This window comes from Nilaparvata lugens, chromosome 1 (assembly GCF_014356525.2).
Source record: "Nilaparvata lugens isolate BPH chromosome 1, ASM1435652v1, whole genome shotgun sequence".
NCBI classification, from domain to species: Eukaryota; Metazoa; Arthropoda; class Insecta; order Hemiptera; family Delphacidae; genus Nilaparvata; species Nilaparvata lugens.
In genome coordinates this window covers 99,598,805-99,613,575 of record NC_052504.1, presented here as the reverse complement: position 1 = coordinate 99,613,575, position 14,771 = coordinate 99,598,805, and the positions used below count along the sequence as shown (strand labels likewise).

The window sequence follows — 14,771 nt, the reverse complement described above, 5'->3', positions numbered from 1 at the left end:
GATTAAAATATAATCGATTATTTTCACAAGAATGAACCGTTGATATTACATCAGATATACCGGTATCAGCTAAGGCAGTGGCAAGGCAGAGAATCGGCATCACTGTTCTCCTATCTTCTCACTCCATTATAACGTGAACCTCACTATAGTTGTAATATTCATTGAAGAGCGTAATGTTTGCCATAGATCAACCAACCTCTGTAGATGGTCGTTCTTGTCTTTGCATTCATTTTCCATCAAGTTGACTCCTTCGTTTGAGATTGATTGCTCCACTTGTACAGGGGTGGCTGATACCTGCAAATATATTATACATTATAGTTACAATAGATGATACACCCACAAATTATACAGACAAGTTTAGGTAAAACTATATAGATAAAAATATAAAACTAGTTATCCTTTTTAAAATTATTTAATTGTGACATGTTTCGTATGGTGAGCAGCTAACCCGTGCTCCGCAAGGATCTAATTGAAAACTTGACAAACTGAAAACTTGACGTAATGAAATCTTGAAGAATTGGAAATAGGCCTATAACCATCCTTGGTAAATAAATAATGTTCAGTACATGCAAAATTCCAAGTTGATCAGTCCAGTAGTTCAGACGTGATGATGCGTCATTCAGGAATTCGAAAGCGCTGCTCTTTTTTGACCAGTTTTCAACATTGATGCTGTTTAATCAGCTATAGTCCGAGCAAACCTTAGTTTGCAGCACGGGGCTTTATAGCCAAGAATATTATCTCAATATAACCAATAGGAGCACAGTGTTGGCGATTCTATCAAAAATGTCTACACTCTCTTTTTCGCTCTTTCTCTAACACAATTGGCTCTCTGGATTTGATGAAATCTGGCAATACTCAAGTTTCAAGTTTATTCATTCATCTCTTGTACAACATAGAAATCAAATTGACAATGTACATACAAAAATTATTACAAGAAATAGAATGTGGAGCTCACAAGACTTACATCCGTTCATGAGCTTCAAAAGAAATAGATTACAAATAATTTATAAACAAGTGGCATAAAATAATATGAAATAAAGTAGGAGATAAAAATACATACAAAAAAAGTAGTAAATAATGGAATTGAAAAGCAGGTAGAAGAATCTTCAAAGTGGAGTTATACATTTTAACATCGCTAGGCTAGACAGCACAACAGGAACGCAAATGAGAAAAGCATAAAGCTGGTTTTAGAGTACGGTAAGCTCGAATGATAATATTGGGCTAGAAAACTTAGGGCTCTGATATAGTGGAGAAAGTAGTGAGAAACGATCCAAATCACAAAAATACTATCTTATGCTACCAGAGAAGTCAGTGGATGCTTTGATCCAATTTATGGTTTCAATCTTTAGTTTATTGGTGGAGAATTTGCAAACAAGGTTGGGGAATTATATTCACAAGCTTATCACACCTATAAGAAATTGCATCCTACAAACACTAAGATTTGTTTCAGTCATGTCAGAAGATCTAAAAACTCGATGTGTATGGTATGGAGTATACCGGATATTAAATAAATTTTTATTTTTTACCATGTATAATGCTAGGTTTTTTAAATAGAGCTGTTTGATTGATAGTATTTGCTTTCTCGAAAAGTGTTCTGGTCGGTAGAGCCGCGGCTTGTTAAGTGCAATTTTTATTATATGTTTTGTATGTTGGAAAACCTTACCAATGTGTCGTTCAGCTGCGCCTCTCCAGACTCTTATCCCGTATTGAAGAACAGATTGAGCGTAAGCGAAATAGGTCATTTTGGCAAGCTGTGGTAGTTTCAAGAGGCTAATTCTATAAAATTTTTGTATTAGATATTTGGCTTATGACATAATGACTGAATATGAGTATCCCATCTTGGATGTTGGTCAATCATTACTCCAGGTATTTAACAGACTTCGAGTTCTCCAGTGAAGGGCAGTCACAGCCTGAACCTAGTCCGTTACAGCTATTCTTGTGACTTTTCAAAATTATTTGATTCAATGGTGTTGAGTTGCAGTATTTGGTGTAAAAGTAATAAAGGAAGACTTTTTATAATTAAGGTTAGAGTATGATTGTCAAGCCAAGCTTTGACCTCCGAAAAACCCTTCTCAGCTGAAGTTCTAGCTGCCTCCCAAGTTTGACCAGAAAAAATTAAAGTAGTGTCATCGGCAAAAGAAATTGCTTGACCATTTTTCAAGTGCAGGTTCAAGAGGTCATTTATGTATATTATTATGAATAAGATTGGAGAAAGAACAGTTCCTTGTGGCAAACCATAGTCGAGCATATATTCAGTACTGGATTTATTCCCATTTGATAATATCTGTGATCGCCCTCTCAGGTAACTCGAGAAAAGATTTAAGGGTAATCCTCGAATTCCAATACGGTTAAGTTTTCCCAAAAGTTTGAATGTGGAATAGTATCAAATGCTTTGGTGAGGTTCATAAATATATTGCAATAGATTTCTTTCTTCTACTAAAATTTTCAGTTAAAGTTTTTACTAGTAACGAGATAGCATCCTCTGTATTTTTGCCTTCTTGAAAACCAAATTGGCTGGGATGAATAAAATCTTTCAATCTCAATATTGTGTAAGACGCTTTTTTATAATTTTTTCCATAACCTTTGAAATACCGCTGAGCAAGCTTATCGACGATAATTAGTCGGTTTTAGCATCACCAGATTTATACAAAGGTACAATCTTGGCTACTTGAATTCATCTGGGAAGAAACCTTCTTCAAAGCATCTGTTAATTATGATATTTACAGGTTTAGCAATGTGAGCTATGTTTTTAAAAACAACTGTTATATGTTATTTACGCCTGGTGCTGAATTGGATTTCAGTGTTTTTATCGTTTGAATAATCTCTGATTCATTTGTCGGGAATAGGAAAAAAGAGTTATGGAAATCAATTTGTGAGTTGTTAGAATTATGATGACTGATTTGGGGTTGTATATTGGTTACATTTTCGTTGTTTAGCTTTTCTGCCAACTTCCTACCAATAGATGAAAAATGTTTGTTCAGGACTTCAGGATCAATATTTAATCAAAGCTCTCTTTTTGATATCAAGTATCTCGTTTATTGTGTTCCATGTTTTCCTAGCATTACCCCTACTTTGATCCAATTTATTTCTATAGTAATTGATTTTGGTTTCCTTCAATAATTGTTTAAAGTATTCCTATAGCGAGTATAGAGTTTTTTAGCTCATTGTTATTAGGTTGTTTCAGTAGTTTTTTGTGCATTTTGTTCCTAGTCTGTATAGCTCTAATTAATCCTTGGGTGATCCAGTTTTTTAATGGTCTGTTTCTGTGTGATACCTTGATTTGAGTGGTTGCATTTTCTATGTGGGTAATAAGTGTTTGTTCAAAAGATTGTACGAGGGTTTGAATGTCGTTGTTATCCATCAAAACAATCAAAGAAAAAATTTTTAACTAAGAAAGATAATGAAAAATATACGATAAAAATTGAGAACACAAAATCTTAAAATGTATTTTAGATTTAAAAGCTAATACTGTACTCCGTAAGAGCAATGCTGCAATACAAGGTTTGCACCTACTATATATTAATAAGTAGCTGTGAAAAGCAACTTATGAGAGTTCGTAGGTTTCATTGCAGGGAAATAATAGATTCATTTCAACACAGAATATTCAAATTGAATATAAATAGTATTACATTATTATTACACATATTTCATAATACACAAGTGACAAGTTATTTATCATTATGAGAACACAAATATAAGAATAGAATAGAATTTATCTTTTAAAAATATATTGAGGCTAATGACTCAATAGAACATCACAATTTGACATAACCAGGCCAGTAAACACAATACAATACAGCACAATAAGTACAAGGTTTATACAACACAACAATAAACATCCACAAAAGATTGGACTCTAATTGACATCCATTTACTACAATAGGTACATTATTTTTTATTAATTTCAAAATCCCTAGAATAAATGTTTCTCTCCATATAAGGAATTATATACAAGGAATATCATTAACACATTTCTGAACCTCCTCAGTCGATTCAATAATTAATTTTTATAATTGAAATAAAGTATTTTGTAAATTGATAATATTTATAAATAGTTGAAGAACAATCTGGCAAAGTTGCAGAGGTAGAAAATGATACCACTGTCTGCTTTGTTGATTGATATACAAGGATAGCAACGCCAATGTTAATCAAATACTGCCATTATAGCCTACTCTATTTCTCGATTCAATAATAAATTTACATAATATTGAGATAGAGTATTTTGTAAATTAAGTATATTTCTACAATGTTGAAGAACGTTCTGGTGAACGATCCAAATGTGAAAATATTGCACTAATGTCTCATGTTTTTTATTATACCGTATTGATTGTTGCTTAAACCTCAAATGTGGGAGTCGACTTATTTTTTCATTTATTTATTTATTTCACAATTTTTACAATGGAAGCTCACGTATCTATGAATACACTATCATGTAGCTAAGAACAATATAACATGATACAAGAGTTTCTATAAAATTAGTTGAGGCTTGGAGAAAATATCCGTGTTTCCAAATTGTGCAAAATTTCAATTTGTTCATGTAAGCCCATATAACTGGATATATTCATATTGACAACTCAGCATCGACAGTGTTGTCGAATTGAATAGATTTTGTCATATGGACTTGCATGGAAAGATTGAAATATCGCACAATTTGGCAACATAAGTCACAACTTATGTTATACACACCATATTGATATTTGAAGAATTGATTCACAATTATTGTGGATGGAACATCCAGTCAACTTATTTTGCAATACAAATCTACCGAATAATTAGTTTTTTTTTTTTAATAAGAACAATATTGTAGAGATATTACACAGACAACACACCAATAGAGAAGAAACTCAGACATTCTAAACTGATGTGTGACAACGCATATTATGTTGATTCATTTTTCCACACTGAGAGAACTTTTTCTACATACTGTTCACTGGAATGGTCTCTCATTGGTGTGAGTGCGCATATGACGAGTTAAATTACTAGACTGGGAAAATCTTTCTGTACAGACTGTACACCGGAATGGCTTCTCTTTGGTGTGGGTACGCATATGAACAGTTAAATGACCAGACACAGAGAACCTTTTGGTGCAGACTGTACACTGGAATGGCTTCTCTTTGGTGTGGGTACGCATATGACGAACCAAGGCACCAGACACAGAGAACCTTTTGGTGCAGACTGTACACTGAAAAGGCTTCTCTTTGGTGTGGGTACGCATATGACAAACCAAGGCACCAGACACAGGGAACCTTTTGGTGCAGACTGTACACTGGAATGGCTTCTCTTTGGTGTGGTGTACGCATATGAACAGTTAAATCACCAGACACAGAGAACCTTTTGGTGCAGACTGTACACTGAAAAGGCTTCTCTTTGGTGTGGGTACGCATATGACAAACCAAGGCACCAGACACAGAGAACCTTTTGGTGCAGACTATACACTGAAATGGCTTCTCTTTGGTGTGTGTACGCATATGCTTAGTCAAGGCACCAGACTCAGAGAACCTTTTGGTGCAGACTGTACACTGGAATGGCTTCTCTTTGGTGTGGGTACACATATGCTCAGTCAAGGCACCAGACACAGAGAACCTTTTGGTGCAGACTGTACACTGGAATGGCTTCTCTTTGGTGTGAGTACGCATATGCTTAGTCAAGGCACCAGACTCAGAGAACCTTTTGGTGCAGACTGTACACTGGAATGGCTTCTCTTTGGTGTGGGTACGCATGTGAACAGTCAAATTACTAGAAAAAGAGAACCTTTTGGTGCAGACTGTACACTCGAAAGGCTTCTCTTTGGTGTGGGTACGCATATGCTCAATCAAGACACCAGACACAGAGAACCTTTTGGTGCAGACTGTACACGGGAATGGCTTCTCTTTGGAGTGAGTACGCATGTGAATAGTTAGATGACCAGACTGAGAGAACGTTTTTGTACAGACTGTACAATGATAAGGCTTCTCTTTGGTGTGAGTACGGATGTGAACAGTCAAATTAGAATTCTGAAAGAAGCTCTTTGCACAGAATTTACATTGATGAAGCTTTTTAGAAGTAGTCTTGCATGAAACCCTCCCCTCTCCTACCATTTCTTCATTTTTTCCTTCTTCTTCCTCTTCTGCAGACGAATCACTCCCACTATCAGCTGATGATGGTACCTGAAATCACAAGGTTCAAATATCAATTGAAGAACTTCAATCAATCAGCAAATGTTGTAATTCACACATGACAAATCACAAAAATGCACATTCACAATATACAGAGTGTTTAATTTAAAACAGAACCCGTTGCTCATTAGCCTGGACTAAATGTATTTATTTGGAAATTGCATGATTTTTGTGAAACTAAATGTATTTACTTGGAAAATGCATGATTTTTGTGGAACTGTTAAGATACTGATTCTAATTTTTATATGACTAGAGCTGAAGTAGGGATGGCTATTCATTCCTTGTGCATAGCGGTTAAACTAGTGAAGGTTTACTTTTGAACACAGGAATTCGCTACAGGACTTTTTATGTAGGGACCATTTCAACAGGATTGTGGCCACCACATCCCTTGATCTGTCATGTTTTGACTTTTTCCTGTGGAGCTGCTTAAAGAAATTTTGTTTACCGGAGCAATCCTCACACCCCACAGGAATTGATGATAGACACCACTTATGCTATCATGAGACAGAGAAAAGCTAACAAGAGTTGCCAGGAACATGGTGAAACGTAATAGTTAGTAAGTGCATTGAAATGGATGGACAAAATTTTCAACAGCTGCTGTAATTTCGCAATTCAAGTGTTCGTGGATCGATTGTTATTCAAACAATGGACCAACAGTTGGGTTCTGTTCCAAATTGAACACCTGTAGTTCTAACATTAAATGATGAGACGGAATTTTGCTCTGGAAGATCATTGGAAATGAGCAAAACATTCAAATTTATTATAAATAATATTACATTCTTATTTCATAATATACAAGTGACAAGTTATTCATCATTATGAGAGCAAAAAGATATGAGTAGGTACAATAAAATATCTTCAACATTCGAATCACACCCCACAACACTCATCAAACATTCAGAACATCAAACTAAACCCAAACTAATTCACAGATTTTAGGATGCAATTTCCCTTTATGTGTGACAAACTGGTAAATACCATTCCACAGGACTTTCTCTCATCATCATCATCATCATAATTTCTTTATTCATAAATTTGTACAGTGTATACAATGAATAGTGTCATTAATATATATCTTTGATTAGATACAATTAAAAATAAAATGCATAACAAATAAAACATCCACAGAATACAACAATACAAACATACAAACATACAATACAATTCAACTCATAGGAGCTGATCTCATTCATTCAAATATTCATTTATATTATAAAGAGCTCTTCCAGTTAAATATCTCTTTAATTCCATTTGAATTTATTGGGATTCAGCTCTTGTTGGATTCGTATCGGAAGCTTGTTATAGAACTTGGCTCTATGTATGTGGGCTTCTTCTTGTAGAACTCAAGTCTATGGCTTTGAAAATGTAAAAATTGATACCTCCCTCGCGTTCGCTACCTTTCAGCCTGCCGCTCTGCTCTGCTCCCCACGCCACGCATCAACCAAATGAGTGGTTGACCCACCCGCCACCAGGGTGTGCCTCAATCGCCGCCACCCGTTCCTGCGTTTCTATTGGCCGAGCACCGCCGGCCAATAGCAGCGCAGGTGAACTCGGGGACTGTGAATAAAAGAGGGCTACTCAGCTACCCTCGAGAGCACTTGCTCACTAGCAGCCTTCCACTGAAGAGCCAGAAGAGACCACCAGCCGAGACCACTACCGAGACCAGGAGCAGAGCAGCGAGCAGGCCAATGAGGGAACCACGGCGAGACTAACCGCAACCTGAGGTGTCTTCCTTGTCTACTACCCAGCCGATGCCTAGGAGGAACTGAGCCGGCCGCCGAATCCAGAAGAGGAGGGCCCTACGTCGGCTTCGCCAGGTGGAGGAGAGGCTGAGGCCGTACACCGCCGCGCCAGCTGCGCCCCAAGACTTAGCGCCCCAGCCTAACAACTGGCGCGCGGTTCTGGATGCGCGGGTTGGGTGCCGAACCGACATCGGAGTGTGTGCAGCGGAAGCCTACGACCCTGCCTGCCGGGGTTTGACCGAAGGCCCCTTCTAAACGAGGAAGTGGTCGAGGAGGTCCTCCCGGCGGAGATTCGGCACGACCTCTGGCTAGTAGATCACCCGGTCAGCCCTCTCCGTAGCCCGGGTAAACCAGAGTGGAGACTGCGAACCATTGACTTGAGCTCCTGCCGGCCTGCTCTCGCACCAGACAGACCTGCCCGGGACCCTCGCTCGGCGTGGTATCGCGCCAGTCTACGACTACTAAACATCTAGCCTGCCTTGGTCCCTTTTAGGGCCACCAGCAACAATCTTGGTCCCTTTTCAGGGCCACCAGCAACAAACTTGGCCTTTTTCAGGGCCACCAAAAGCCATTTTTTCAGACAGTGGTAACAAACCCCTCGCTCGACCCGACTGACTAGCCCAATTGATGAACGAGCCACACCTTCCGCCATATCAATTATTGGCGCCTGCCAACGTGGGGCCACTCACTGTATGGAGATACAGTAACCCGTTACCACTGTCAAAACTTTTTTTTCAAACAAAATGTCAACCTAAATTTTCAACTAAATGTATGTCTTAAATTTTTCATCTAAATATATGTCTTGAATTTTTCACACAAAAAATTCAAACTTATTTTCTTTCAACAAAATGTGTCTCTGAATCTTTCAATTCAGAATACCTGTCTGGGAACAGGCAATTTCCCAGTGGCGCCCATAACACCTGAACATGGTAGCGACTAAAACCGGAGCCGGAGACAGTGGAGATACGACCACCGAAGATTCGATGCAGTCAACCAGCCAGCACACCGAGTCTACATTCGCCGGCTGGCCTGCACAGACCACCGGTCAAACCGACAGCAGCACGACGCAGCCGCCCGCTTCCACCAGCGAAACCGGGGCAACACAGCCACCCGCCTTCACCAGCGAGCCCGCTCGACCAACCACCCTGCAACCCAGCGCACTGACCGTCAACCTGCCTGCTCCACCGTCAACCTCTAGTCACTCCACTACCGCAACCAGCAACATGGCCAACTTACCGGCTCCAGCCGTCAGCTACACCGGCAACCTCAGCCAGCTGACCAGCATAGCGACCCTGCTACCGTTCTTCCGCGGCAAGCTCCATGAAGACCCCATCACCTTCATGCGACAGTGCACCGAGCTGCTACAGGGTCACCACATTCCCAGCTATACCTGGGTCATGCTTCTAAAAGCGCAACTACAAGACAACGCTGCCGCCTGGTGGAGAGACTACGGAGAATTCGTCACCACCTGGGAACAGTTCCGTGACCGACTTCAGGCCCATTTCTCGGGAGCCCATAAAATCGCAGCCGCTCACACGGAATTTTATGGCAACACCCACAAACCGAACCAGCCAGTGGAGCGATTCATCCGTCAGAAGCTCCAACTACAGCAGCGCTTAGGAACCAACCTGGCTGAAGACGAGGTGATCGCCCTGCTCATCAGTCAGCTGAGTTCCGAGCTTCGCACCCTAGTTCGAGCTGCTTGTCCCACGAACTATGAAGAGCTGATCATGATTGCCAGCGACCTGGAAACCGACCTCAACAGTCGACCAAAACATAAGCACCCACAGGGCCACCCCATCGAGAGCCGCCGCCGAGGTTCAACTACAACCAGCTTCCTCAGTGTCATTACTGCCCGGCCAAGCATTTTCATCGCGACTGCCCAGAACTCGCGTAGAAATGGCAGGGAAACGGCGATACTGGAGAGACTCGGACTCCACCCCTCCAGCACAGAAAGTAGGAGTCCACTACACTAACGATGAGGTGCAAGACCCACAGCGCCAGCCTCGCAGGTCACCACCCCAACTACAAGCGATAACCGTCACCGAACCGGCCAGCCAGTCATTCCTTGGTCACGCCACCGTGGATCCTGCCAGCGTCACCAAGCCTCCTTCCAATGTCACCGAAGACCCCTCGCTCTTCTCGGCTGACGGAGACTCTCCATGGTACCTAGCAGCCGCACCTCTACGGGCTATCAAGAATGACCCAGTACCAGTCGTCACACGGGTCACTGTCTCACAACAGCAACCACGTCCGGCACACCCTTGCGCGTCAACCACCCAGCCGTCACTCATGACCGTCTCACTCACAATGGATCGATCGCCTACCCATCACGCCACCGTAGACCCTGCTAGTGTCGCTAAGTCTCCTTCCAATGTCACCGAAGACCCCTTGCTCTTCCCGGCTGACAGAGACTCTCCACAGCACCCAGCAGCCGCGCCTCTACTGGCCCGCGAGAGGACAGCATCACCAGCCGACGATGAGCGCGTCATCGACCACAGCCTGGGGAGGAACATGCAACTGTGACCCACACGCACCCGCCACCTACCGGGGTCGCTGTCATGGACGGAGTCACCAACAATGCCCTCGCCGCAGTCGACGACCAGGTCACCAACGCTGACCCAGCCACATTCAGCCACCAGGTCACCAACACTGCCCCAGCCGCAGTCAGCCACCAGGTCACCAACACTGCCCTGGCCGCAGTCACCGACAAGGTCACCAACACTGCCGCCCCAGTAGTCAACAACCACATCACCAGCCCTCCGCCCAGCCAAGCACCAAACCTAGCCGTGATCCAGATAGACGGACAGACTCTACCCCAGATCCCTGTCATCCTTGCAGGTAAACAACTACACACTCTACTCGATTCAGCTGCAGCGCACAACTTCGTGAGCGCTGCCCACCTCGACCACGGTACACGGATCCAACCGCTGAAGCTACCTGTACTGCTGGCCAACCGTCCCACTAGCTGTGAAATGGCCATACAAGGACATCTGGAACTCCAGATCCAACAGCACATTCAAAATATTCCCTTCCTAGGTCTACCTGACCTACGCAAAGACATCATCTTGGGACGACCATGGTTTCGGGAGAATAAGGCAGTGCTTGACTTTGAGCAAGACAGGCTAATCTACGGCAAGACGCAGCGAGACACAATCTTCTGGATAGCGCAACCACCAGTCTCAGTAGAGATGGACACTCACCTGGTTGACAAGTTACTAGAAGACACGCCCAGCGACCAGCACCGACGGTTAACAGTATTACTGCAACAACACGCAAAATTGTTCATGGAGCAGATGCCACCCTCCATCACCACGGCCGCCACCATGACAATTCAACTCAACAGCTCAGAAATACGCAGCCAGCGGCCTTACCGATACTCACGGGAGAAACTGCAAATTATCGAGTCCGAAGTTGCCGCCCTCAAGGAACGCAACCTGGTAGAAGCCAGTTATTCGCCTTACAACTCTCCAATTGTCGTTGTCCCCAAGAAGGACGGCACATCACGGTTCTGCATCGATTACCGATGGCTGAATTCCATCACCGTTCCAGCCACGGCACCGCAGATGACCCTACAGGACGTCATTCGAAGCCTGGGAACTTCAAAAATATTCAGCTCACTCGACCTACGGATGGGATACTGGCAGGTACCACTCGCACCCCAGTCTCGACCTTACACGGCCTTCACCACTCCCTATGGCGAAAAGCTACAATTTAAGGTCATGCCTTTCGGCCTACGAAATGCACCCAGCTGCTTCCAATCCATGATGAACAAGGTACTGAGTGGATACGTCAAGTTCTGCTACGCTTATCTCGACGACATCATTGTGTACTCGGATACCTGGGAAGAACACTTACTCCACTTAGCCAAAGTGTTTGAACGGTTAAATCTATACAATCTCTCTGTCTCAGCAGCAAAATGCCAGATCGGCCGCAAGCAACTTGAATACCTCGGTCACATAATCACCTCCGAGGGCAACCAAGCAAAACCGCAGGCTATCCTAGCTGTGACTTCTGCCCAACCACCCACCACCAGAAAGAAACTGCGAGAATTTCTCGGAGTAGTCGGCTGGCTATGAGAATTTTTACCCAACGCCGCTGACGTTTGTGCACCTCTGTCTGAGCTACTTAGCACGAAGACGCGATGGAAATGGTCACCAACAGAAGAGACAGCTTTCCGCCGCCTACAAGCATTGACCGCCAACATCCAACCACTCTGTCGACCAGATTTCTCCAAGACCTTCGTCCTACAGACAGACGCCAGCAAGGTCGGTATAGGGGCTGCCCTATACCAAGAAATCAACAATGACCGTAAGGTGATCGCATACGCCAGTGCCAAGCTGAACCACACGGATCAACAGTATCACAGTAACGAACAAGAGTGCCTTGCGGTTGTCTGGGCAATAAAGCGATATCACCCTTACCTGGAAGGCAGGCCATTCATACTCCGTACCGACAATAAGGTGATTACCTGGTTACAAACTGCAAAGGACAGCCGCGCCAAACTCACTCGATGGGCCCTGCTCCTACAAGAATTTGACTTCACCCTAGAACACTGCCCGGGTAAAGAGAATCAGTTCGCCGACGCACTGTCACGGCAACCTGACAACGAAAAAGTTGAGGAGACCAGTCAACAACTAGAACGAACCATGAATGTAGGTCTGAGATACACGGGCATTTCACCAGACAAGCATGTCATCTGAATGTTCCTTTTGTCAGGTTAAAAAAAACTTCAAGGACATTATAGAATATTATCAATCAAGGCATTCAATAAGCTGCCTGTTAGTGTGAGATATATGAATCAAGCCCGTTTTAAAACTCAAGTTAAAAAGCTGCTAACAGAGAACCCATTATATAATGTAGAGGAATTTTTCAATTTGCCCGTCGATGTAGTGAATACTTATTTTGTGTGATAATATATATTTATAATGGCTCAGTAGTTTTATGGGATTATTCTTGACGACACCTAATGTACATTAAATTGTATTTATTGGTGGATGAACGTATTCTATTCATGCCTCCCGACATCCTGCCAGTCACCAGTGAACCCGCTACGCTAGCAAGCATCGCAACCGAAACTGAACTGTTAGAAGAGATTCGGAAAGCACAGGCCACAGACGACCAGATCAACGCGCAGGTGCAACGATGGATGGAGATCAAACCCCGACCGTTGGAGGATCAACCGGGAACTGATCAAGTATTCCTCACCAGTTACCGCCTACACAACCGACTCTGGGAGAAGAAGACACGCGACAGTTGGCGAATAGTCATACTGCCCAACTTTCGCACCTGGCTACTGTTCCGCTATCACGACGATGATCTAATGGGACATCCAGGCTATGCCGAAACCTACTGAAACATCGCTACATACTACACTTGGCCCCGTATGAAGGCGCAGATAACCGCGTACGTACAAAATTGCCTGCTGTGTAGCTGCTCAAAAGCGTACAACCGGAATCACGAACCTACGCAACGACCGCGACGGTCTACTAGACCATGGGAAACCGTATGTCTCGATCTGATGGGCCCCTACCCACTCTCCAAGTGAAGAAATCGATTCATATTGGTCATCACTGATTCTTTCTCCAGGTGGATAGAAGCCTACCCGCTGCCTCATGGCGACGCCAACAAGATTGGCCGCACGATGGATACGCACCTGTTTCCCAGATGGGGATACCCAAAAATCCTACTCTCCGACAATGGCACTCACTTTACGGGGAAACTATGGAACGAACTCTGCCTCAAATGGGGAGTCTTACACTACACCAGGCCAATTTATCACCCCCGAGCCAACCCTACCGAGAGAAGGAACCAGGAACTCAAGAAGGGACTATGGATCCGCCTACAAGAACAACACCAAGAATGGGAGAACCAACTACCATCTGTGCTATTCACCCTGCGAAATCGACAGAACACGGCAACAAGATACAGCCCCAGTCAAATCCTGTTTGGCCAAACCCTTCCACGGCCAGGGGAATGGAGCCACTCGCCCGAAGATCAACTCGAACCGCACAAAGACCATATTAACCAGCGTCTACACACGCTAACCGCAATCCAACGCGAAGCCGTGTTGAACCAAGAAAATTATCTCAATAGGAAGGGAGACCCGATAGCCGAGACACAGCCTCGTTACCAGATCGGCGACCAGGTGCTCACACGGAATCATCAACTCTCAAACAAGGCTCAGAAATTCCACGCGGGCCTAGCACCCAGATGGAAGGGACCATATACGGTCGCCCACAACCAAGGAGCTGTCTACTGGATCACCCGTGACAATGAGACCATCAAGGTGTACGAGACTCAACTACACCCGGCTCCAACCACCGACCAGCAACATCTCTTGGAATAACAACCCACCTGTTGGGGGAGACCCTTCTGGTTTTATTTCTGTAATTATTGACCACAACCCACCTGTTGGGGGAGACCCTTCTGGCCTCACTTCTGTAAAATTATCGCCCAATGGCACTTTTGTATATTTTGTAAACATTGTATCTTGTTTTTTGCAATCAATAAATTCTCGCCGTGGCTACCTCAAACGGGGGGGGGGGGAATTGATACCTCCCTCGCGTTCGCTACCTTTCAGCCTGCCGCTCTGCTCTGCTCCCCACGCCACACATCAACCAAATGAGTGGTTGACCCACCCGCCACCAGGGTGCGCCTCAGTCGCCGCCACCCGTTCCTGCGTTTCTATTGGCCGAGCACCGCCGGCAGCGCAGGTGAACTCGGGGACTGATTGATTTGATTCATAACATCAAACTAAACCCAAACTAATTCACAGATTTTAGGATGCAATTTCCCTTTATGTGTGACAAACTGGTAAATACCATTCCACAGGACTTTCTCTCATCATCATCATCATAATTTCTTTATTCAT

At 43.7% G+C, this 14,771-nt stretch overlaps 1 protein-coding gene across 23 annotated transcripts in view; it reads right to left on the bottom strand.

The window, feature by feature from the left end:
• Positions 1–14,771, bottom strand: part of LOC111054275 (zinc finger protein 2 homolog) — a 217,774-nt gene that overhangs the window by 3,999 nt on the left and 199,004 nt on the right. For 2 of the 23 annotated variants that reach the window (XM_039419780.1, XM_039419783.1), the window contains exon 13: positions 4,339–6,146. The exons of 16 other annotated variants lie outside the window; for them this stretch is intronic. In XM_039419780.1, the coding sequence (XP_039275714.1) occupies positions 4,980–6,146 (1,167 nt within the window). In that variant the 3' untranslated portion in view covers positions 4,339–4,979. Of the gene's footprint in view, positions 1–4,319; positions 6,147–14,771 lie in introns of those variants that run through there. 5 more of the 23 variants (XM_039419787.1, XM_039419781.1, XM_039419788.1 and 2 more) reach the window with 5 other exon arrangements.